The sequence below is a fragment of the Schistocerca nitens genome, chromosome 3, assembly GCF_023898315.1.
Source record: "Schistocerca nitens isolate TAMUIC-IGC-003100 chromosome 3, iqSchNite1.1, whole genome shotgun sequence".
NCBI lineage: Eukaryota > Metazoa > Arthropoda > Insecta > Orthoptera > Acrididae > Schistocerca > Schistocerca nitens.
The window spans coordinates 219,734,330-219,761,337 of record NC_064616.1 but is presented as its reverse complement, the minus strand read 5'-3'; the positions used below and the strand labels follow the sequence as shown (position 1 = coordinate 219,761,337).

The 27,008-nt window shown below is 42.7% G+C and overlaps 1 protein-coding gene across 3 annotated transcripts in view; it reads left to right on the top strand.

Moving 5' to 3' along the window:
• The first annotated feature begins 8,030 nt into the window (after positions 1 to 8,030).
• LOC126248179 (adiponectin receptor protein) overlaps positions 8,031 to 27,008 on the top strand; it is a 72,412-nt gene continuing 53,434 nt past the window's right edge. The window contains exon 1 of one of the 3 annotated variants that reach the window (XM_049948950.1): positions 8,031 to 8,193. In XM_049948950.1, coding sequence (XP_049804907.1) covers positions 8,170 to 8,193 — 24 coding nt within the window. In that variant the 5' untranslated portion in view covers positions 8,031 to 8,169. Of the gene's footprint in view, positions 8,194 to 8,763; positions 8,785 to 9,544; positions 9,666 to 27,008 lie in introns of those variants that run through there. The other 2 variants (XM_049948951.1, XM_049948952.1) reach the window with 2 other exon arrangements.

Here is a 27,008-nt window from a genome sequence, read left to right as displayed (position 1 = left end):
CAATGGATAGCTGGAACACAAAAGGTTATCAAGAAAATAACAAAAGGCTGCCTACAAGGCTCAATATGTGGGCCATGTTTCTGAGATATTGCCATAGAACTGTTCCTAAACAATCTGGACGAAGATGATAGGGTGAAAGGTGTAGTAGCCTATGTTGGTGACTTGCTAGTAATAATAACTGCAAACTCGAGCGTGCTACTCGAAAGGAAGGCTACACATCTCCTTATAAAAATAAGTGACTGGTGCAGCCACACAAGCTCACAACTGCGGCAAAAAAGACAGTATATTTACTGATCAAAGGAGCCTTGAAGAAAAAACCCACCATTAGACTGAGCAACACTAGCAAACAGAGGAAAATAACAGCAAGATACCTAGGGATACACCTCGATGAACGACTGACATTCAACGAGCACATAAGGCTTACAGCTGAAAAAGAGACAAGTGTAATGAACAAACTCGCCATGCTAAATTCAACACACTACAGCCTACCATTGCAGACACTGTGAATGTATCATACAGCACTCTTTGAATCTATAATGTGTTTCACAGCAAGTGCCCAGGCACATCGACTGTCACTCATGACCCAAAAAACGATTGTGAGGTGTGGACAAAGAGGTATGTTGCTCAGACTATCAGGGGCATTTGGCACCACGTCCACGGAAGTCCTATGCATTGTACTTGCAACAAACCCAATTGACATAACCATTAAACACAGACCAGCAGCATACTGACTCAAAACGGGGAGACTGGATAAGGTATATGAGATAACAGGGGAAAATATTAAAGAAAAACGCCAATTAAATCTTTGGAAGGCGAGACATGACAAAGAGAATAGGAAACATCTGACAAGGGCTGTCGGGTTTTTTCCTTATTCCCAAACATCCAGGAACGTTTGAGGCTCAGACACATTGACCCAAGTCTCAGTGTGGTACATTTCCTGCCAGGCCATGGTCCTTATTCTACGCACATGCACTACTTTGGCCTTAGCCAAAGTGATATGTGTGAATGTGGGCAACATGGATACCCCAAACACATAAGACTAAAATGTGACACACACACACACACACACACACACACACACACACACATACACACACACACACACGTAAGGTCGACATCGAGCAAGCATTAAGAGACCATCCTTAAGCACATCCCTGATGAAATATCAAAAGCACTACGCAAGACTTATAAGTAGCAACGACCATATACAAGATCACGACCCGAAACACACCCTGTACCACAGTAGGATGCACGAGACAACAGAGATTCAAACACTGATATGGAAACAGATGAACATGTAGACACAGATGATGACATGAACACTCCAATATCACCAGATACATATAGAGTAAAGTTGCAGATCACAAGATTGCGACAATACTACAAGTGATACATACATGAAATTTGGAAATAAATTAATAATAGAAATAAAACAACGAATTTTGCTGTTTGTGTAAGTAAAAGAACTGATGATTTGGTCTTCTGGATCATTATTTTCAAACATATGATTGTGTAATTTGTGAAATGTCTAAGATGCAAACTGTAAAACATGTGAACTTTATAAAACTGTGTATATACCCACAATGCATTATAATAAAACGTAAATACACAAACACAAGTGCACAACATATGTAGATAAGAAGCGCCCTCCATGGAGACGAGGCACGATGTCCCCTCTCGAGGCTCCTCTACCGCTTATAGTGTGGTTAAGTATAGGAAGCAATTGTAACAAATAGTGCTGTCATACTTTATACACAGATCATGTAGAGTTCATACCACAACATACATAAACATAGTATTAGCTATAGTAGAACAGAATATGCTAATTCGGGTGAGACATGCTAGAAGTGTTTACTGCAGCCCTCCAACTTGAAATACCTGAGCAAAGGGACCTCTTTTGCTATCCAAATCTTTCGTTTCGTGTATTATTTTTTTCTTAATAATATAGTAAAATTTGTTTTTCCCTTCCTTTCCCAAATTGTACTGTACGTATCATGTGTTCTTTTATAATTCGTTTTTTCTTTTTTAACTAACAATTTAATTATGCAACCAACAAGAAAAATACTAAAATTCTGAAAATTGTCTACTTTGTTGTAGCAAACGATCCACTATAGTTAACAAGATGGTGGATGACTCTGTACTGTTAATTAATAAACAAAATAAAAAATAAATAGACGCACTAAAGGAGCCATCTATCGATCCATATATGGACCATCCAGCGTTTTTTCTGAAGAGTTTGAGTCGATCTATGAGGGGCGTTTAGTAAGTACTGCAATACTTTTTTTTCTTGAAGCAGGTTTGAGGTTGGCTTTATTCAGGATTCCAATATACCATATTATTCCCCACTTTTTCAGCTACAAAACCCTGTTCCTCAATATAATCTTAGTTTAATGTGACGGCCTTACACCACCTTATTGGGAGGGCCTGTGTGCCTACATGGTAGCCAATGTCTTGCTGGATGAATAAGCTCCTGTATCATCCATGTACTGCTTTCCGTGAAGTGCATCCTTGATTGGACCAAACAGGTGGAAGACGGAAAAGGAGAGAACTAGGCTGTAGAGTGGGTGAGGAAGAATAGTCCAGTGACTGGTGGACGAGTGTGTCATCACTACCAACAGAGATGTCCAGTTCAGCGACATTTTTGATTGTGATCTGCGAGTCACCTCGAATGAGTGTGTCCTCACGTTCCAACATTGCAGAACTCACAGCTGTGTTGGACTGGCTGGCACGCAGGAGATCAGCCAGGTTTACATGATCTTGTTGTCAGGATGACAGATGCATCACCCAATGACTCACCACGATTTTGTTCACTGACAGACCTCCATAGAAGTTGTGCAAGCAGCTATGAGTATCTGTAGTGCCTTGGTTTACCGCCAAAAGAAAATCAATGACAGCTCTCTGCTTGGGACGCATCTCCATTACAGATAAAATTGAGAAGGCTGCATATAGCGCTGTTACCTACCGAAATTTGATGAAATGTTGGAGCTGAAGCGGGAATATTCCACGATGTCCTACAATAAATTCCGATTATTTTAACAGAAATTAGTCGAGAAAAAAATGTTACATTACTTACTGAACGTTCCTCATACACTATGTGATCAAAAGTATCCGGGCACCCGGCTAAAAGTGACTTACAAGTTCGTGGCGCCCTCCATCGGTAATGCAGGTATTCAATTTGGTGTTGGCCCACCCTTAGCCTTGATGACAGCTTCCACTCTCGCAGTCATACGTTCAATCAGGTGCTGGAAGGTTTCTTGGAGAATGGCAGCCCATTCTTCACGGAGTGCTGCACTGAGGAGAGGTATCGATGTCAGTCAGTGAGGCCTGGCAAGAAAGTCGGCGTTCCAAAACATCCCAAAGATGTTCTATAGGATTCAGGTCATTGTATTATGAACAGGTGCTTGATCGTGTTGAAAGATGTAATCGCCATCCCCGAATTGCTCTTCAACAGTGGGAAGCAAGAAGGTGCTTAAAACATTAATGAAGGCCTGTGCTGTGATAGTGCCACGCAAAACAACAAGGGGCGCAAGCCCCCTCAATGAAAAACATGACCACACCATAACACCACCGCCTCCGAATTTTACTGTTGCTACTACACACGCTGGCAGATGACGTTCACCGGGCATTTGCCATACCCACACTATGCCATCGGACGCCACATTGCGTACCGTGATTCGTCACTCCACACATCGCTTTTCTGTTGTTTAATAGTTCAATGTTTACGCTCCTTACACCAAGCGAGGCGTCGTTTGGCATTTTCTAGCATGATGTGTGGCTTATGAGCAGCCGCTCAACCATGAAATCCAAGTTTTCTCACCTATCGTCTAACTGTCATAGTACTTGCAGTGGATGCTGATGCAGTTTGGAAGTCCTGTGTGAAGGTCTGGATAGATGTCTGCCTATTACACATTACGACCCTCTTCAACTGTTGGCAGTCTCTATTAGTCAACAGACGAGGTCAGCCTGTATGCTGTTGTGCTGTACGTGTCCCTTCACGTTTCCTCTTCACGATCACATCGGAAACAGTGGAACAAGGGATGTTTAGGATTGTGGAAATCTCGCGTACAGACGTATGACACAAGTGACACCCAATCACCTGACCATATTCAAAGTCCATGAGTTCCATGGAGCGGCCCATTCTGCTCTCTCACGATGTCTAATGACTACCAATGTCGCTGATATGGAGTACCTGGTAGTAGGTGGCAGCACAATGCACCTAATATGAAAAACGTATGTTTTTTTGGATGTCCGGATACTTTTTGTCATATAGTGTATACTTGTAAGTGGTCTGTCCAGTAGTATCATTACAAGCTTTTATTGTGTACAGTCCGAGACCTTTCCTGTATGGTTTTAAATGTAGTCCTTTAACGATATCGAAGGGCTCAATTGACATATTATGTCTTGTAGGCTCCTGTAGTTGGTTCCCTACATTTCCTGCATTTTTTACTGCTTCAGTTAGTGGTAACACCGGTTCCTATCAGATCACCGAAGTTAATCGATGTCGGGCCAGGCTGGCACTTTGATGGATGACCATCCAGTCTGCTGAGCGCTGTTGGCAAGTGGAGTGCACTCAGCCCTTGTGAGGCAAACTGAGGAGCTACTTGATTGAGAAGTAGCAACTCTGGTCTCGTAAACTGACATGCGGCTGGGAGAGTGGTGTGCTGAGCACATGCCCCTTCATATCTGCATCCAATGATGTCTGTGGGCTGAGGATGACACCGTGGCCAGTTGGTACCATGACCTGTTCCGGCAGAGTTTAGTTTAGTTTTACTGCTTCAGTTGTGGTAGCAGCTACCCCTGCTAATGAGCCAATGGCTGACAGCCCAGCAAATGCACAGATCAGATATTGGCAGAATGCTAGGCATTTCAACGCATCTTTTTCTTCTTCCTTTCTGCCTCAAGGCACCTTTCGCCGCTACCACTGCTGATTGGATGCTATTTTTAAACATCCCATAGGTTTTTTTTCTCTTTATTTAGTGTACCATGAGCTGTGTCCATAATTTTCTGGAAAGTTATTCCAGTGCCCAATTTAAGTTTTACACACAATGGCTTATCAAATGCACCAGTATGTTGTCCTGTACCAATGTCCTTTCTTTGGCACACCTGTCAAGCTTTATCATATAATATCCAGTTTGCAGTGTGACGAGCTTTATTTGTAGCATAAGTGATATCATGGTCCTTCCATGTGTCATCTAGGATGTTAATTCCCTTATCGCCACAAGCTAAACACTTTTTCAGCTTCGCTCCAGGTCGACAAAAATTATATCCAAGGATATGAAATTTGACTGATATGTTCTCGAGAACACCATCCTCACCTGTGTTATGCATTTCCTAGCACCCATGCTGTGCTACTATTTGGTTTGAGGTTTCCATGTCTTATAATATAAAAAACTGCAAGCATTCACCCATCTGTTGTGCCATGATGGGAAGCCGAGCCATTTCACTAATGCCGTGGTCTCTTGACTTTTATGACCCACTCTTTGAGGAACATGTCTTACTCTGTGTAAGAACTCTCTGCAGTTTCTTGGCCATCACTGTCCTTTAAGATGTAAGTTGTTGAGCTTGAGTGCTGCACTTTGTCCCTTGAAAGCTGTAAATATTTCCGTTGACTAGTTTGGTAGGTAGGCCTTCTCAAATGCAGTTTTGTATTTAGAAATACTTTTCGAATCCCCTATGTTGAACTTTTGCTTGTGTGAATGCATCACCTTAATATGATTGTATGCTGTAGTTATAGGCCCATTATCATGAACAGCAATAGGTTTCTTCTTAATTGTATGATGGCTATTGTGATCATACTCGTCGATGACTTGTGGTAAAACGTTTAGCTATCAATATGACCCTTGAAGATTCAGTTGCTTTCACACCCAGAGTTGATCATCCTGTTCAACTGTTCAACAATACTAGCTTTCAAAGGGGAGAATGTTGACTAGTGGTCCCAAATCGTTCCATTGCCACTTTGAAATCCCTATTCCGAAATTCCTCCATGGCATGGCCAGTTTTTAAGTTGTCAGTTTAATTCTTAGACTGTCCTTTAAAATCCCTTGATCAACATAAATTAGCTGCACTGTCAAAAGCCTTCAACGTCCTGAGCCATAACATTCTACTCGAAAAATTAGAAAGACGAGGAGTAAGAGGTGTAGCACACAGTTATTAGTTATTTGCTTACATGTTCCATAGATCATTCTGTATGACAGATTGTAATGATGTTGAATGAGTTAGTTTAAATTCACCTTACAAATTAATTTGGACATATGGTTTTATTCTGCTCATTTCTTTTTTTCTTCCTTCCTAAAAAAACTGCAAGCAGAAGGTATTACATCAGTATGAATTCAATACTAAGGAAAAAACAAGAAATAACTTCTTCCTTTCTATCGAATTACCAGTAAAATGTGGTGTACTGCAGGGATCATGCTCAGGTCAACTACTGTTCTTGAGTTTTGTGTACGAATTTGTTGAATATACGAGTCCCCCAAAAAATATTCTATTTGCCAATAACACCAGCATATTGCTTACTGGAACAAGCCCAGGTCCTTTGAAGTCAACGGTAGTAAGTTCCATGACAAGCGTTTCTGAGTGGTTCAATAAAATCAAGCTCATTGTAAATAATGAAAGAGTTGTGTGCGTGAACTCTCATTTATTTCCTTCAGCTAATCAAATGTCTATTCAAGCACGATTAAAAAAATAATCCCTTGCAAAATGTGTCACAAATGTTATGGGTCTGTAGGTTCAGCAAGACTTAAGGTAGGACGCACATATTTATCTACGTAACTCTCATCCACGTGCCATGGTCTAAGAATATTAAAGTCTACAACAAGTAAAACGAGAGTACTGGAGGGATACAATGCGCATTTCCACTTACTGCTTCAACATGGGATCATTTTCTGGGGATACTCAATTCACAGCATAAATGTTTTTAGAATGCACAAAAATAACTGTAAAAAGAATTCGTGGCCTTAAAAAGATGAAGTCCTGTAGATCTCATTTTACTGAGTTTGGTGTTCTGAATGTTCCAAGTTTATTCATTTACGAAACTTTTTTACTAGAGACTACCTATTGAAAACAAGCAAACTACTACAGAACGAAGATCTACACATCTATCGTACCAGAGAGAAATCAAACATACACCGAATTATCACATAACAATAGCCTGTCAAAGAAACGTAATTGGCATTCGTGTAATACTACACAATAAGATACCAGAGAAAATTAAAATTGTTACATATCCAATATTTAAAATTAAATTAATGGCGTTTCTAATAAAGCGCTGTTTCCAGGGCGTAAAATAATTTCTGAATATGTGACAAAAAAGTTGCTAAAAATTAAAATTTAAAAATAGATACCTACTTTTAATTTGCCTACTATGTACGAATACTATGCATTATTGCAACTTTTCTTTGAACTGTAGAGTATCATTTGTCCACTTTGTGCTATATGATAAGACTGGACCAATAAAAAAATCAATCAATCAATCAAAACAGGAACTGTGACTAGCATTTATTCAGTGCTCGCTTCGGCGGTATACATACTAAAATATGAACAATGTAGAGGTTATTAGCATGGCTCTTGCGCAAGGAAGTCCAAAAAAAAAAAAATGCTTGCATGCAATGAAACTTGGGAAATTTCTGGATCCACTCATAAAGTTACAGGTACCTCTTGTGAGAGGTTCACGTCGTTTTCAAATCTATATTCCTAAGGATAAATTGTTCTCATTTAAATATTGTATTATATACGTTGTAGCATACATACCTACTGATCGTACTTGACCCACAGTTTTGATAATAAAACTATGTGGGAATAACCGATTTCACCAAAACTGCGATAATGCCCCGTCCTACTTAATATATTTTTCATGAAAACCTTTTTAGGCCATGGATTATCATTTTAAAATAAGAATACGAGTATTTGAGATTACATGAAAGAATACTAATTACTTGAAAAGTGCTAAAAATAGTGCTACTTTAATACGCTTCACAGATATTCACCTCTGACACGGAAGAGCGCATCACATGTCGAAGCTTGAAATTTGTTGAAGGGCAGAGGCCATCTCATCGCAGATACGCTGCTGTTTTTGAAGTAATTGTCTGTGATGTAGTTCTGTTCAGTGATTCCAATTGACATTTTGGAAATTGTAACTATTAAGTTGGGTAGTGGTGAGCAAAAGTAATCAAAATGCCCGATGGCAAAGAAAATAAGGTAGGATGTCAAAAATAATTTGCCTGCGATTGTTTTTTCCGTAGTTTACGTATTTTTCCGTGAGCGCTCACGTTATTCTTTAATTCACTAGTTATGTAATTTCAGGTGACAGTGTTGACTGTTTTTAAGTTTTTCCAAACTAATTATTTCTGTTTTTTCTTCGGTGGACAAAAAAATTAGTAGTCGTAAATAATTTCCAAGTGTTCGATTTTAAATGCTATTGTCAGATTATGATGTGCGTATACACACAAATAGTGCGTCCCAGTTGTTTCATATTTCTCTTTACAAATATATGCAGTATTCAAATTCTCGAGAAGGTAGCTTTTCCTGTTAGGTTCCAGTTCTAGTTACGGAAGTGTTTAGCTGTCAACTATGTGAAACCCATATGTACTCCTAGAGGATGAAATTATATGTTAATTTGGGCGAATAACACACGGGAAACGTATGTTAGGTTAGAATTTTTTCTGCCTTTGTTACAGAAACCGTCATAATGTCACATGACACATTTGTATGATTAACTGATTTAGTTACCATACCTTACATAAACCATTCCGTGTGCTCGAATTCTACAACTGAACATCTTGAGAGATGGTTAGTTATGGTTTCACTTTGCATCAGATCTAGAAAAAATGTGCGCGTTGGTTAGTGTTACCTTGTAGAATGGAAACAGTTACGTAGTTTTGTGTGTGTGTGTGTGTGTGTGTGTGTGTGTGTGTGTGTGTGTGTGTGTGTGTGTGTGTGTTTTAATAAATACTTTAACAAAATCATTCTGAAATAATTAGGTCCAGATAAAGAGAATAAATTATGCGTGGACAAATTATCTTGCATGATAGGTTTGCAGCGTCTTGATAATTTTCTCGTTTATAGAAACCATTACCTGTTAGGCTTCAATATACACGTTCTTGATCACATATTATTCCTTTGCAATAGGCAGAAGTTTTATGGATTTACATTTGCAGTAGCTTGAAGCTGGTGTGCGTGTGTAATGATATCTTATTACTCAGTTCGTATCAGGGCAGCAAGTGCAATCGTGTTAAATTGCTTTGTGCAATGATTGCGATCAACTTATTTCGTTATGTGTGTCATACTTCGTCTGTGTTCTGTGTTATTGACTGCACCCTGCTAATACTTGTCAAGTTACTTGGCATCTTTCCACTTACAGCATGAGATGTGTAATAGGAGGTATTTGTACTTGCCCTATCCTCATTAAATAACTATGTATATGCATATGTCAGTGTAAATGACTCATTGGCGAAAGTATGATAGTGTACACAATCTTCCCCCCACCCGAAATCTTGGATTTGGTGACATTAATTTTTAATGCAGCCTGAGTAAGTTATGTTGGAAGGTGATCGCTTGGATGTGATTTTAATATGGAATAAAGGTTGTGGTAACACTGATCTGTAATGTAGCCTGATGTCTACATTCATGCTGTGTTTAATACTTTCCACCATAGAAACTAAAACTGTGAGGTATATTCCAAACATCTGTATTACATAATGATCTGAGTATTTTGATGCATGCTAAGTACATATAATGTAAGTAAAGTATGATGCTTCCCATTGTAGCATTGGTGATGCCAAGACGCTGATACACGATTTATCAAGAAAACTTACAAAACATAAGACATTTACACAGTACTGTGCTTACAATTATGCATACAGCTGAACACACAGTACTAATGAAATTAAAAATGACACTGGTAAATTAAGGAAGAATAAGAAACAAATTGATATTAAATTATGCTCAGCCACGTGCACATACTCGAGGCATGGAATGTAATACATACAGATGTAATAGACAGAAAATAGTGTAATAGTGTGTGCATGCAGTATATCCATCCAATGACAGTGGCCCAACATACCATCTCTCTTTCTCTCTCTGAAATAGGTTGCTTCCTTGAGGAAAAGTGTCAAAGCATAGTAAAAATGACAGCCATAAGAAGGTTCCGACATCTATATCGACATGTGAAGACAGACATCAGAGAGAGCATTTATTTCTAAGGGTACAGTGGATTTATTTCGAAGGGTACAGTAAATTTTTAGAGTACATAAATACCTTTGGTTAATTTTATCATGCAGCCTACGTAAGGAAGGAAGCGGAGATAGAAACGTCAGTGATGTTAGCCCCCACCCCCCCCCCCCCTCCACTCCTAGTATATATCAGAGCATACATACAATGTATGTGTGATACGCCCAAAAGTATTAGTATGGAAATGTGTCTATGAACTAATACAGACTTTGAAAACTCAGTGTAATCATACTGTGTGAACGTAGACATCGGGCTACACTAAAATAAATATTTTAACAAAAATTTTGCATTCATATTTGTTGGCTTCATGAACGTACATTGTCATTTCACAACCTAAAGTAGAACTCTGGTTATACTGCAGGTAACTGTCACTGCAAGCAACATTTCCACAAGGTGGCAGTGGAGGGGAACCAACTATGACTATTGCATAAATGTATGTGTTGCCTGAAAAGTTCTTTTGCAGTTTAGTTTTCTGTCTGAGATATAAAGTTCAACAGCTGTTGGTTTGTTTAGGTATCTGGAGTATGCTACATTGCTAGAATTACTGGTGTAATTAAAGCTGTAGCTTGACGCAGTGGGCAATACGAGCAATTGTGAAGGCATTTACAATCACTACCATCAGCTGCTTTGCTAACCGTCAGCGTGGACTGCGTGAATAGTAGTACTATGGTTAATTGAACGTTCCAAAATTAGAGCAAATTCACTATAATGTATCAGCTATAGATAAGTCACATACACTATTGTGTGACCCAAGTTATCAGTGGTAACAGAAAAGTATTCAAAGTACCACCTTAAGGAGTGCAAACAAGAAATAGTGAAACTTAGCTTTGGGAAATGCTTATTGCAGAGATGTCATGTACATAGAAGAAAATATGTTCCATGGACATTGCTTAAGGATTTGATAGAACAATGTTCTTACTGTAGCAGTCATTATTATTCATTGTTACTTTGACAGTTTTAAAATATATGGAATATCATGAAAGCTTTTATGCTTACGTTGCCACCTGTTTTTGTTGTAATGATACTTTGACTTGCAATCAGCTAAATATGTTAATGCAGGGGTCTTGTGTATAATGACCTCACATTAGGAAGTTTAGTTTTTATTTTACACAGTGTTGTTTCTAAGCACATGCTACCTTTCCTGATTTGTTTTGTGAAATTTGTGGTAACACTCTGTGGGAACAGTGTTTGGTTTTATCAGAAGAAATGCAGTCTCATTGTATCTGAATTTCTCATTGCCCTGTAGTCAAAAACACCCCTATCTTCATGTAGGCCTGCTCTTATTGGTCTCATAATGTGACTGCTTTATGTTTACCCGTTTATTCCACAATTGAAATGTTAAGTCTATGACTTAATAATGAACAAAGTAATTGTGGATTGTCTTGCTGAGAAAATTTCATTTAGTCTTTAAAAAAAGTTTCCTTGTTTCATTTTCATGGAAGACCTTTTCATGTTGCACAGTAGACCTTGCCATTGCCTTCAGTTTAAGGTACTTAATGAGTATATTACCTAATGAAATTTAATTATGGATGTTTAGATAAACTACAGTGTGAACACATTTGTTGTTGATCATACAGTAGTACTGACTTAGAAACAAAGTGGAGAAATTTCTTTGTACTGCTGATACTTTGCCTGTCTTCAGGGATAATGTACATAGTACAAAAACTACTCCCCACTTTCATATTTTATTTTTACTTGGTGAGGCCTCTGTCAATGTTATAAAGTTACGGAAAACATATAAAGAACTTTTCAAGAGAAAAATCATAAAATTTTTAACTAAGAAATTCCAGGATCAGTGTCAGAATATAACAATCCCAATGTTCCAGTTTACTTCATTGTACAAATCTTAGCAATGGCCAAGGAAGAGGTATACTGCCCACGGTCTGTGTGGGAACCATTCAGCCATTTACTGGAGCAGCTTACAAAACCCAAATTTATATGTCTGGACCAGTTATACAATGCTGAATACTATTTAACAAACAATATTCATGATTTTCAATGCCTTGTATTTATTTGTGCATTTATTTCACTACGTTTAGTTATAACACTGAACTTGAAGCATTTGTGTAGTATACTGTTGTCAGCTGTTCTGCTATTCAGTAATTATTTAGTCATGAACAAGTTAGTGGATTTTAAGCATTTTTGCTGGGAATAGGTGTTTGCTGTCAGAATAACTGTCAAATAGGGTTTGAAAACTTGTGTTTTGTCAATAACATAAGTAGCCTTTTGTTGAAGTCTATTGAAAATGTACGCTTTAAAGTTTACGCAGGTAGTTTGAGTTGTTAGATGTATTCAGATCTTGCTGCTCCAGGCACAGTCTGGTGTTTACAGAACTGACTCTACCTTTCTTTTTGAGGAAGTTCATATTGTCATCCACAACTATCATTAGCTTGTAGATCCTGTTAGGCCAGTTGAAGAATTAACTTCTTAATTAGGTGTGCATAGATTTGTGAATTAACATATACAGCTTTGATGACAAGTCATTTTTGACTAAAAAATATTTTTATACCTTAACTGGTTTGACTCAAAATATTATCCCATTACACATCAAGGAATTGAAGTATGTGGAATTGACAAGTTAGAGTATTTCACTACTGATGACTCAACAATATTCTAATGATAAAGCTAGCTGTGGTTAGCATCCACAGGAGGTTTCGCCTACACTGTCCTGTGAATTCTGCTTCACTAATAGTGCCAACATTCTTGGAGAGTTGATTTTCAGTTCAAACAGAATTGTAATAAACTGGATGTCTTTTTTTTTTTCATTAAGGGAACCAATAATTATCTTCAGAATAAAATTTACTTTGTTTTCTGAGGAGGCTCTGTAAGCATTACACTTTTATCACGTAGAAATAAACTTGAAACACAGTTAAATTTCAAGTGAGGAACTAGCATACTTGCACAGGGTTATTAACATTGCTCTCGCTAATCACATTGTTAGAAGTATTAAAATGTTAAGTCTGTTACTTTCAATTCTGCCAATACAGTGTGTGGTGGAAATGTACATATGAAATGAAGTGGGGGCATAGAGATAGGTACCATATGAGTTATTAGTCAGAGGTCTTTAAATCGCCCCCAGTTGACTTTGGCCTGTAATGACTAGGGGCAGACTTGGCAAACTCAGGCAGAGTTCCTGGGCAACGGCTAGTTTGGCAGTGAAACATCATTCTTTTATGAGAGTGAGATTGTTAGCATAACTACTTGGGACACAGAGGTGGTAGAAACCTTGCTTTATTTATGCATCACTGCATAAATTTTCTGTATGAGATTACCTTAGTGTGCAAACACAAAGATCACACAATTTTTTAATTAAAGACAACAGGTTTAACCAGTCTTAGCTCTCATCTTCAGGTCTTAAACATTTTTGTTGTTGTAAAACATGTTCATTTTATGCTGAACCTCATGCACAAGATGTCAAGTAGATAAAACTCAGCATATTATAAATGTTTGTCATTGGTAAATATTTAAAAAATTTAAAAGCACGCAGCACCTTGTCCAAAAGGCTGTGTCCATATTCATATTCCTCACATATTAATCTTTACACAGTTTGAGCTAGGAGGGTCATTTTCTAGTGTCTTTGTCAGAATGAGCATGTAAAAAAAATTAATTATAAAAGAACTGAAAATAATTGTGCTGACTGGAAATGACTGGTCGTTTGTAAACAGTAATAAAGAATAATTTTAATGGTTAAGGTGGTTTCTTTTGCCAAGGTCTCCTGCTTTAATTTACAGAAGTCTGAGGCATCTTCAAAAAGTGTAGATTTTTGTATTATAGAGTTGCAGGAAAGACTATGGATGAAAGGCAACAGGCTAATTCCATATTTCTAGATTTCTGAAAAGCATGAGACATGGTACCAACTGCAGATGGTTAACAGAGGTATGTGAATACAGAGTAGGCTCCCAGATATGTGACTGGCTTGAAGATTTCTTAAGTAATAGAACCAAATACATTGTCCTCAACAATGAGTGTTCATTGGAGACAGGGATAACATCAGGAGTGCCCCAGGGGAGTGTGATAGGACTGTTGCTATTTTCTGTATACATAAGTGATGTGGCAGATAGGGTGGGCAGCAGTCTGGTTGTTAGCTGATGATGCTGTGGTGTACAGGGAGGTGTTGAAGATAAGTGACTGTAGGTTGATACAAGATGACCTAGAAAAAAATTTCTAGTTTGTGTGATAAATGGCAGCTGGCTCTTAATGTAGAAAAATGTAAGTTAATGCAGATGAGTAGGAAAAACAAAAACATAATGTTCGGATACAGCATCAGTATCGTCCTACTTAACACATGTTGTTCAAGTATCTGGGTGTAACATTTCAGAGCGATATGAAGTGAAATGAGCACTTCAGGATTGTGGTAGGGAAGGTGAATGGCTGACTTCAGTTTATTGGGAGAATTTTAGGAAAGTGTGGTTCTTCTTTAAAGGAGACAGCATAGAGGATGCTAGTGTAACCTATCTTGAGTACTGCTGAAGTGTTTGGGATCTGCACCGGGTTGGACTGATAGACATTGAAGCAATTCATAGGCGAGCTGCTAGATTTGTTAACGGTAGGTTTGATCAGCATGCAGTGTTACGGATATGCTTCAGGAGCTCAAGTGGGAATCCCTGGAGGGAAGATGATCTTCATTTCGAAGAACACTACTGAGAAATTTTAGAGAACACTGCAGAATGATACTATTGCTGCCAACATACATTTTGCGTAGGGACCATGAAGATCAGAGAAATTAGGGCTTGTACAGAGGCATATAGATAGTCATTTTTTTTTCCTCGCTCTATCTGTGAGTGGAACAGAAAACAAAATGACTAGTTGTGGTACAGGGTACACTCCGCCACACACTGTATGATGGCTTGTGGAGTATGGATGTAGATGTAGACCCTTTGGTGTGCTTAGACAGCAAACACATTTTGGATGCTATTATTTGCATGAAGCAGCTAACATTTTTTACATAAATGACCACCTCATTGGTTATGTGGGTGGAACAACGGTTAGGGCCTGTTACATGTTTGTACTTCTTGTACTGAACTTGGAGCAGTTATTGTTGTTGTTCCAATCTATGGCCCACATAGTGTTGCTGTTTACCAAGTTTTTTTCTGCCAGCTTTCAAGTATTTATCGTAAGGGGTACCATGGAAATGATAAAGGTAGGTCCCCACCCATTTCTATGCCAAGGATAGTTCAGTATACGTAATGTATTTGGAATTCTTTGCACACCTACCCTAGGGACTGAGTCAGACAACAGACAGATGATTGTGGTCAATTCATTTGTCTCAGCACAGTAAGTCACCATCTGTGATTGCTCTTTCTGCTCTTTTACCCTCTTGTGTGCTATTTGATTGGAGGTGGCCGCTGCACACTCAAGAAATAATTTCCTTGCATGGATCTATCTCACTCTGAGCATTGTGACAAAAAGGCAGCTATTCGAAAGCATTCTCTGCAAAGCCGTCTGAACTTGTAAAATATACCATTTGTTGAAATTTTAGAGTTCTGTAAGTTGAATGCTGAGGTGGACAACTGACCTTAATGTGTGGGGGTGGAAAGTGGCCTGGCAAGTCAAAAATTCTGCACCATAGCCTGATATTTTCCACTGCAGCATGAAGTGACAATGTCACCAGTCTAAGGGATCATCCTCAACTCAAGTAAAATGTAGAACTGTATTTATAGAAAGAAGCAGTTATGGTTGCTCTCCTGAAAATATTCAATCTTGAAACCTCAGTGTAATAATGGTCATACAAGCTGTTTTGGAAAAACTTGAAGCAATCATTAATCACCACCTCATGCAGTTGCTTCCTGTGTAACTTCAGAAGATACCAGTCTAACCCTTTGGAACTTGACCATGTTGGAAGCATCCATAAAAGAACTTATTATTCCATAAGTGCCATCTGATGGCAGTATTTTTATTCTAAAAAGTTTTAGATTATCAGCTCATGATAAATTTAATGCAAACTGCAAACTCCACGAGTGGGTGCTTGGGGGAAGATATCCACGCTGTTGTGATCCTTCCTCACAAAACTCACATTTTTTACTCTAAAATGAGTTATCTAGTTGTTTTTTTTTCCCCTTCCAAGATAAGTGTACCATTAGGAAATAGCCCTCAGGGTATCAGCATTCATTTGCTGAGTACGGGCTTGGCGACTCTGGGGTTCCTGGGCTGGGGATTGGTAAGCGCTGCCCGTCTCCTGTTACCGTAAGCTCTGGGAATGCTTCAGCGACCACTGTATGGTGCGGCAGTGGAATGTTGTGTGTTGCAGGGAATGGGATCTTGGTTTGACCTCCCATATCACACGTTTGGTAAAATCCTCCATAAAAGCGCTCTCAGCCTCAAGGTGTGCTGCAAGCTGATGCATGGCCGTTTAGGTGGAACAGTCGTTAGCAGGCAACCTCTGGGAACCAGCTGCACCCCACTTATATAAGGCTTATTGAGGCACACGGGGCCCCATCTGAGTGGATCGTTCTTTCCGTAGCAGCTCATGGAACCCTTGAAATCATCTTTTTCTCCTCCCAGTGGGAAGGGTGTACTGCCTGGGAGTATTCACACCCAATCCTCCAAACAAATGAGGGAGGCTGGACCTCCTGGTAACTTGCATAAGTTGAATTATAGTAACAGGGCTCAAGGAGTCATAAATCAAAATGTGTTTTTGGTCGTAAAGAGGAAGGAGGGGACGTTTGAAAAAGTGTCCCCCTTCTATATTCTTAGAGGGTTGGAAGGACTTGCCGAAAGCATGAAGTCTATGAAGCGGCTGTGGAATGGTTCCCTACTGATAGACTATCAGGGGAAAGCAGGTGGAATGACTTACGAAGACAAAAAAAAAAAAAAATTGGATGAATATGATGTAACTGTTGAACTGCATACTCCCTTAACTCTAGCAAGGGTGTGGTCACATGCTGTGACATTCTGGATATTGACATAGCTGAACTTAAACAGGAATAGGCATTACAGGGGATAGTGGACATAGATCAAAGGATGCATAGGAATAATGGAGAAATTGAGAAGATTGCCACCTTCATTGTGACCTTTAATTCTCCAGCATTACCTGACCACATCATGGCAGGTTTCCTTCGATGTAGAGTTAGGCCTTTCGTACCTAACCCAATGCGGTGCTGCAAATGCCAGTGTTTTGGTCACACAATGATGAGTTTCAGGGGTGAAGTGACCTGTGGGAAATGTGGAAAGGCAGCCCATGAAGCTGGGATTGACTGTCCATCTCCAGCAGTCTGCGTTAACTGCTCTGGGAGCCACCCAGTCTGGAGCCGAGTGTGCCCTGTTTTTGCAGAGGAACGAAAAATTCAGGAACTAAGTCACCAAGCACATCCCCTATGCTGAAGCCAAAAAGGAATACAAGGCGACGAAACCTCCCATCTTTACCATTTTATGCTTCCATGGTCCAGTAACCTGTTCCTAAGGTCAACACCTCGACGCAGATATCATCCAGTGCCCTATTTCCCCTCATTCTTGAAGGGACAGGGTGCAGGGAAAGGTTCAAGACATTTGGGTCAAAAGCTGTTCAGAGTGCCATCAGATGTCATTCTTTCACGTCTGACTGATGAGGACATGATAGAGTTAGTGGAGTTAGATGCCTTGGGTCCAGACAGCCTCTCCACTCTCCCTCACTCTACATGTGTTTCACTTCCACAGTGCAAAGAAAGGGGTAAATTAAAACAACATCTATGAAATGGCTCCCATCGTACAGTGGAACTTTCAGGGGTTCAGGATGCTTGCGGAGGAACTCTCTCTTCTCAGGGTAGACAACTGTGTCTGTGTCTCCTGTAGAATCATTTCCATTAATCATACACTCCTGAGCTACGAGGCTATGTACTCCACAAAAAGGATGAGCTGAGTGGAGAGATAGCTAGAGGAGGCATAGGTATTTTCATTAGTACTGACTACCTTTCATCGCCTCTCACTTAAGACAGACTTCACAAGCAGTTGCTGTATCAGTGCATGTGTGTCATTCATTGACAATTTTCCCTTTACTTGCCCCCACATGATGCACTTGATGAAGAGGCCCTAATGGACCTTGTCACACAGCTCCCCTGCCCCTTCATCCTCTGTGGTGATTTTAATGGACAAGTGTGCCTAGGTGCTCTGTAACTACCTGCCCCAGGGGTAGAGCAGTTGAGAGGCTACTCAGGTCATCATGTACATACTTGGTAAATGCAGGACAGAGCACTCACTCCTGCACAGCAACTGGGTCATTCTGCCATTAATTTCTCACTTCGCTGTCCCAATCTTGCTCTCATTGCTCAATGGGAATTGGTTGATGACTTGCACGGAAGTGATCACTTCCCGATCTGGATTCACCTGCCAGATGGTGTGGAACCCTAAAGGAAACTGCTGCGATGGATGCTCGGTAGAGTCAACGGGACACTTTGTAGACAGTTGGCCCAGTTTGAACATTGTGCAAATGTCGAGGCATGGGTGGATCATATTACCAAGTGACCCACCACGCCACTGCAGCATCCATTCCACAGTCCATGGGACAACAGAAGAGGCAACTTGTCCCTTGGTGGAGTGCCGAATGCCACTCTGCATTCAGGACCAGGCATGCGGCTCTGTGTAGGTTCATGTGTTGGTCAACTGCAGAGAATCTTGCAGCCTTTTGGGTGTTGAGGGCAAAGTGTTGCAGAATTATTCAAGAGAGCAAGAAGAGGTCATGACAACAGTTGCTGAAAACCATTAATCGTTCCACCAAAAGTTCCATTGTGTGGGAGATCATCAGGATAATTTCTGAGAGAGGAGGTGGGTCACCCATGGCTGCTTTAATGGGGAACAGCACTCTCCAAACCAATCCATGAGACATTGTCCATAACCCCCTGCGAGTCCCGGGATTAGAATAGGCCCAGGTATTCCTGCCTGTCATAAGAGGCGACTAAAAGGAGTCTCACATGTTTTGGCCTTTGTGATGGTCCCCTGTTGGTTTTGACCTCCATTTTCAATTTTTTTCCCAAAGAGTGAGCCAATTGGGGAAGGGCGCCTTGCATAGTGCATTGTGTCCACGGTGCCTTGATCTTTCGCCCACTTTCTCGTCGTCGCACTCCAGTCCAGCTCATTCTCCATCTCTTGGATAAGGACGCATTCCTAGGTGCATTTTCCACCGTGCACTATGCGGTGTCACTTTTTGCACTGACGATGACCATGGACTTTTTTGCACCTCATATCCAGCACGGTAGCCAGCGCATTATGGTGGCACCACCATGTACCCTGTTGGTTGTAGCCCTCTGACAAAACAGGGATTGCTCTGTTGATGCCTGCGCCGTTAATTCCCCATGTATGCCAAGGAGTAGATGCCTGTCACCCTGGGGCATCGTGACTCCCGACAATGGCCATCCTGCCAGGTGGCCTTTGCTGCGGCTGGGTGGCGCCCGTGGGGAGGACCCCTGGTCAGAGTGGGTAGCATCAGGGCGGATGATGCGCGATAAAGTGTACCAAGTCATCACTTACTGGTGACACCAGAAGTCTCTAAGCGTTCCAAGTCTCAGTACAATGCAAGGAAGTGTGAACCTAAATCGTTACCCTCCCTGGCCACACACCATGGGAGGAACGCCAGGCTAAGGATGGCAGTGAAACGTATTCGCCCCGATACCTCACATGTACAAGAACTGATGGGGACTCCTTTGTTTTGATGGAGCCACAGTTTTTTGTTGAGCATTTAGAGGACAAGTATGGGGAGGTGGAGGGCTTGTCCAAAATTCGATCTGGGTCAGTCTTGATAAAAACAGCATCCTCGGCCCAGTCACTGACTTTACTCGCTTGTAACAAGTTGGGAGATGTTTCTGTTACCATTATGCCACATAAGAGCTTAAATATCGTCCAGGGTATTATATTCCACAGGGACCTTCTTTTGTAGTCTGACAACGACCTGCATGCCAATTTAGAGCAGTGAGGTGATCGTTTCATGCAGTGCGTTCGTCAGGGTCCAAGGGATAATCGGGTTGCCACTGGTGCCTTCATCTTGGCCTTAAAGGTGAAACCTTACCTGAGAATGTCAAGGTGATGGTCTACCACTGTGATTTAAAGCCCTATATCACTCGCCCGATGCAGTGCTTAAAGTGCTGTAAGTTCGGCCATATGTCTTCCTGCTGTACTTAGTGTCACATGTCGAGATTGTGGACATCTATCACATCCCAATATTCCATGTGCCCCACCTCCCATCTGTGTCCACTGTGGAGAGCATCATTCACCTTGCTCGCCAGACTGCAGGATTTTACAGAAAGAGAGGAAAAGCGTGGAATACAAGACCCTGGACCGTCTGACCTACACTGAGGTTAAGAGACAATGTGAGTGCCTACATCCTGTGGCTGTGACCTCACGATATGCCACTGCTACGAGAAAAGTTGTAGCCCCATCAGTTCGTCAAATTCCAGTCAGCTCTCAGAGCCGGAAGGCTACACCTGCCCCCTTCATGGTGGGGGGCCATTCCCCCCCCCCCCCCTGCCCTGCTGTTGCTCCTGCACAACCTACCTCGGGAGCACTGCACCCCCCCCCCCCTCCCCCAACCATTGGGGACACCAGTCCCCACTTCTCAGCCAGAGAAGTGTAAGGCTTCTTCAGTTTATCTCACCAGAAAGGGGTCCCTTCGGTGACTTCCTTCCCAGATTTCTGCTAATGGGAAAGATGACGCCTGCCAGTGGCTCAAGTGCCCAAAAGCAGCTGGTCGTAGAGCTTCACAATCATCCTCAGTTTCGGAGACTGATTCAATGTTGTCCACCCAGCCAGGGAAACCCAAGGAACAGTGCGAGAAATTGAAAAAGACCCCCAAGAACAAGGAACTTGCAGGGCACCCACATCACTGCTACCTACAAGCTCTGCATCTGAGGATGGGGTGGAGATTCTGGCGTCCGCTAAGGACCTGTGGCACCCACATCACTGCTACCTACAAGCTCTGCATCTGAGGATGGGGTGGAGATTCTGGCGTCCGCTGAGGACCTGTATCTCGCTGGACACTCGGACACAATGGATATAGGTTGCTTAGGCAAAAAGTTGGTGGCAGCAGGTGAACCAGAGGTGGAAACTGCCTCATTGAATGTTCCATGCCTTCCCAGTCTCATGATGATGTCGTCCTCCAGTGGAATTGCGGTGGTTTTTTCCACCACCTTGTTGAGTTACGGCAACTGTTAAGCTTCACACCTGCTTTCTGCATTGCCCTCCAGAAAACCTGGTTCCCGGCAATGCGGACACCTGTCTTCTGCAGCTATAAGGGGTATTACAGGAACTGTAACAACTATAATAGTGTCAGGTGGAGTTTGCGTTTATGTCCTAACACAGTCTGTAGTGAACCGTGCCCCTTCGAACCCCTCTTGAAGCTGTGGCTGTCAGAATAGACGACACGGGAAATAACGGTCTGCAGTGTATATCTTCCTCCAGATGGTGCAGTATCCCTCAATATATTAGCTGCACGGATTGATAAACTCCCTAAACTTTTCCTACTTTCGGGAGATTTTAATGCCCATAACCCCTTTGTGGGGTGGTACCATGCTTACTGGCCGAGGAAGAGATGTTGAAAATTTACTGTCACGTCTCGATCTGTCTCTTAAATACTGGGGCCATCACATATTTCAGTGTGGCTTAAGGTAGTTACTCATCCATTGATTTATCAATTTGCAGCCCAGGACTTCTCCCATCTAGCCACTCCCATCTAGCCACTGGAGAGCACATGATGACCTGTGTGGTAGTGACCACTTCCACATCTTCCTGTCACGGCCCCGGCGTCAGGCCCATGGACACCTGTCCAGATGGGCTTTAAACAAGGCGGACTGGGAAACTTTCACCTCTGATGTCACCATTGATTCTCCCCCACATGGTAACATCAGTGTGATGGTTGAGCAGGTGACTACCACAATCATTTCTGCAGCAGAAAACGCGTTCCCTCACTCTTTAGGGTGCACCCGGCAAGACAGTCCTTTGGTGGTTGCCGGAAGTCGCTGAGGCAATTAGTGTCGGTGAACTCTGCAGTGACATAAGCGGCACCTTTCCCTAGAGCATCTGATAGCCTTTAAGCGGCTCTGTGCCTGTGTGCGCCAGTTTATAAAGTGATGGAAGCAGGAGTGTTCAAATGGCTCTGAGCACTATGCGACTTAACTTCTGAGGTCATCAGTTGCCTAAGCAGGAGTGTTGGGAGAGGTACGTGTCAACCATTGGGTACCATACGTCACCTTCCCAAGTCTGAACAAAGATCAGATGTCTTTTTGGGTACCAGACCCCAACAGCTGTCCCTAGCATTAACATAAATGGTGAGTTATGTACTGACGCAAACGCAATTGCTGAGCACTATGCTTAAGCCTCTGCATCGGAGAACTACTCCCCCAGGCATTCGCACCCACAAACGGTGGATGGAAAGGAAATTCCCCTCGTGCACTACACGCCACAGTGGACCCTATAACGCTCCATTTACAGAGTGGGAGATCCTCAGCGCACTTGCACATTGCCCAGACACAGTTCCTGGGCCGAATCGGATCCACAGTCAGACGATTAAACATTTCTCGTCTGACTACAAGCACCATCTCCTCGTCGTCCTCAACCAGATCTGGTGTTTCGGCGTCTTTCTATTGCAATGGCAGGAGAGCACCATTGTGTCCCGGTAAAAACCCGCTTGAAGTGGATGGCTATTGGCCCATCAGCCTCAACAACATTCTTTGTAAGGTGCTGGAATGTATGGTGTGTCAGTGGTTGGGTTGGGTCGGGTCCTGAAGTCATGTGGCCTACTGGCTCCATGTCAGGCCGGCTTCTGCCAGGGTCGCTCTACCACTGATAACCTTGTGTCCCTCGAGTCTGCCATCCGAACAGCCTTTTCCAGATGCCAACACCTTGTTGCAGTTTTTTTTTTTGATCTATGCAAAGCGTATGACACCACCTTGCAACATCATATCCTTGCCACATTATACTGGTGGGGTCTCAGAGGCTCGCTCCCAATTTTTATCCAGAATTTCCTGTTGCTCCATACTTTCATGTCCAAGTTGGTGCCTGCCATATTTCCCTCCATATCCAGGAGAATGGGGTCCTGCAGGGCTCTGTATTGAGTATATTACTATTTTTAGTGGCCATTAACAGTCTAGCAGCAGGTGTAGGCCCATCCATCTTACCCTCTCTGTATGCAGATGACTTCTGTATTTTGTACTGCTCCACCAGTACTGGCATTGCTGAGTGGCATCTACAGGGAGTCATCCACAAGGTGCAGTCATGGGCTCCCGCCTACGGTTTCCAGTTTTCGGCCGCTAAGTCAAGAAGTCATGCACTTCTGTCGCCATCGCACCATTCATCCGGAGCCAGAACTTTACCTTTATGATAGTCCACTCACTGTAGTGGAGACATATCGATTCTTAGGACTGGTTTTCGCCACCCAATTGACTTGGCTACCTCACCTTTGTCAGCTTATGTGGAAGTGCTTGCAGCACCTCAATGCCCTCTGCTGCCGGAGCAACACCAACTGGGGTGCAGATTGCTCTACTCTGCTGCAGCTCTACAAAGCCCTTGTTCCATCCCACCTTCACTATGGGAGTCTGGTTTATGGTTCGGCAGCACCCTCAGTGTTGCATGTATTCGACCCAGTGCACCACTGTAGCGTTCACCTAGCAACGGGTCTTTTAGAGTGAGTCCAGTGACGAGTGTCCTGGTAGAGGCCGGAGTCCCTCCATTGCGGATCCGACGTACACAACTGCTTGCTAGTTACGTTGCACACATTCGTAGTTCTCCTGAGCATCCGAATTACCGTTTCCTTTTTCCACCCACGGCAGTTCATCTCCCATATCAGCGGCCCAGGTCAGGGCTAATGACGTTTCGCGTGCGATCCCTTCTGTCTGAACTGGAGTCCTTCCCTTTACCATCACCCATCCAGGTCCCTCCAGATACATCTCCATGGTGTACATCTAGGCTGCAGATTTGTCTGGACCTTTCGCATGACCCTAAGGACTCAGTTAATCCTGCTGCTCTCCGCTGTCACTTCCTCTCCTTTCTTGACGTGTTCCAGGGCTCTGAAGTGGTTTACACTGACGGCTTAATGACTGATGGCCAAGATGGCTTTGCCTACATCCACAGAGGCCATTTTTAACAACATCCAGTGCCCAATGGCTGCAGTGTATTCATTGCAGAACTGGTGGCCATCTCTCGTGCACTTCAGTATGTCCATTCATGCCCTGGGGAATCGTTTCTTCTGTGTACTGACTCCTTGAGCAGCCTAAAAGCTATCGACCATTGCTACCATCGCCATACTTTGGTAGTGTCCATCCGGGAGTCCATCTACACCTTGGACTGGTCCCGTCGTTGAGTGTTTGTGTGGACCCCAGGACACGGCAGTATCCCAGGCAACGAACTTGCTGACAGGCTGGCCAAACAGGCTACACGGAAACCGCTTCTGGAGATGGGCATCTCTGAACCTGACCTGCGTTCTGATTTACGCCGTAGGGTTTTTTGACTTTGGGAGACGTAATGGCATGATAGTACACACAACAAACTGTGTGTCATTAAGGAGACCACGAATGTGTGGAAGACTTCCATGCAGGCCTCTTGCAGGGAATCAGTTGTCCTCTGCCGGCTCCACATTGGCCACACTTGGGTGATCCATGGTTACCTCCTGCGCCATGAAGACCCGTCTAAGTGTCAGTGCGGCACCCAGTTGACAGTGGCCTATATTCTGGTGCACTGTCCCAGTTTGACTGCCCAGCGGTGAACTCGTTGCTGCTAATTTTATCTGACAACTCATCATCGGCTGATTTAGTTTTAAGTTTTATTCATGAGGGCAGGTTTTATAATTTGATCTAAGTTTTAGCGCATGTCCTTCATGCCTCTGTGTCCTCAACATGTTTGTTGCCCTTTAATCGTTCTTGTGAATTTTCCTTTAATTCCGGTTTGAGTTGTCAGTCTCGTTTGTTTCATTCTCACACTTGTGGCATTGTTTTATTCAGAACAAGGGACTGATGACCTCATAGTTTGCTCCCTTTCCCTCTCTTTTTAATGCAACCAACCAACAATTGCAGTTTGTGTCTGATCTCTTCTCTCTGAACTAGAGTCCTTGTCTTTACCACCTATACATGAGGTTCATTCATGAACACCTCCATGGTGTACACCTAAACCGCGGCTTCGCCTGGACCTTAAATATGGCCCTAAGGACTCTGTTAACGCTGCAACCCTCCGCTGTCACTTCCTCTGGATTCTTGACGTATACCGGTTCCATGAAGTGGTTTACATTGGTGGCTGCTGGTCACATTGGCTTTGCCTATGTTCATGGAGGACATACAGAACAGCACTTCTTGACAGATGGCTGCAGTGTTTTCCCTGCAGAGCTGGCGGCCATATCTCGTGCTCTTGAGCACGTCCCCTCATGCCCAGGCGAGTCATTTCTCCTGTGTATTGACTCCTTCAGCATCCTACGAACTATCGACCAGTGCTACCCTCGTCATCCTTTGATAGCGACCATCCAGGAGTCCATCTATGCTCTGGAACAGTTCAGTCAATCAGTAATGTTTGTCTGGAATCCCAGGCAACAAGCTTACTGACAGGCTGGCCAAACAGGCTACGCAGTAACTGCTTATGGAAATCAGCTACTCTGACACTGACCTGTGTTCAGTATTAGGCTGCAATGTTTTTCGGCTTTGGGAGACAGAATGGCATAACCTCAGTACGCACAAGAAGCTGCGTGCCATTAAGGAAACTATGACTGTGTGGTTCACCTCCCTGCGTGCCTCTTGCGGGGAGTCTGTGGTTCTCTGTCGACTCGGCATTGGCCATACGTGGCTGACACATGGTTACCTCCTCCGTTGTGAGGACCCACCTTGATGTCACTGTGGCTCACAAATGATGGTCGTCCATCTGTTGCTGGACTGCCCACATTTAGTTGCTCTGCAATGGACTTTTAACTTTTCCAGCACCCTACCTTCAGTGTTAGGTGAGAGTGCCTCAACAGCATCTTTAGTTCCGCGTTTTATTCGTGAAAGTGAGTTTTATCGTTTGCTCTAAGTTGTAGCACATGCCGTTTGTCCCTGTGTGTCCTCCACCCTAGTGCTTTCAGGGTGGAGGTTTTAATATGTTGCAGAGTGGCTGGCTTTTCCTTTTTATCCTCATGGTCAGCCAGCCATGGTAACCTGCTTTCTTGTTTTAACCTCTTCTACCTGTTTCTTGCATCTTCGTGGTTTTCTTGTCCCGTTTTGTCTATTTAAGTGTTTGTTGCCCTTCAGTCATTGTTGTGGTTTTTCCTTTCATTCTGTTTTGTGTTGTAAGTCTCATTGTCTTACTCTCACCCTTGTGGCATTGTTTCTATCAGAACAAGGGACCAATGACCTAGTAGTTTGGCCCCCCCCCACCCCACTTTTAAACCAACCAACCAACCAACCAATCATTGCCCATACTATGGTGGTGTATTTTGCTACAGTTACTGCAACAGCCAGTCAGGATCCAGGTTTCCAGCACCATAGAGTAGTTGCCGAGAGGTGTTATTGGACGTCCGGTCCACCTCTGATGAAGGTTACAACTGCCCATTTTCCGTGTGAAAGCTGGATTCTTCAGTGTCTGTGGCTCGTGATGCATCCCCTGGTCACGACAGGATCCATTAGTGTGCTGTGGTGTCTCATAAAGCGAAACAAAGATATTCTCCTCGCACTTTTTGATCCCATTTGGGCATCAGGTCACTTTCCTGACTCGGGGTGTGAATTTCTCTTTTAACACCTGGGAAAGACCATACATGCCTGAGTAGTTACCATAGTGTTGCCCTCACTAGCTGCATGTGGAAGACCTTGAAGTGGATGGTCAGCTACCACCTTGTCTGGATCTTAATATCCAGACAACTCCATAGTCGCTTT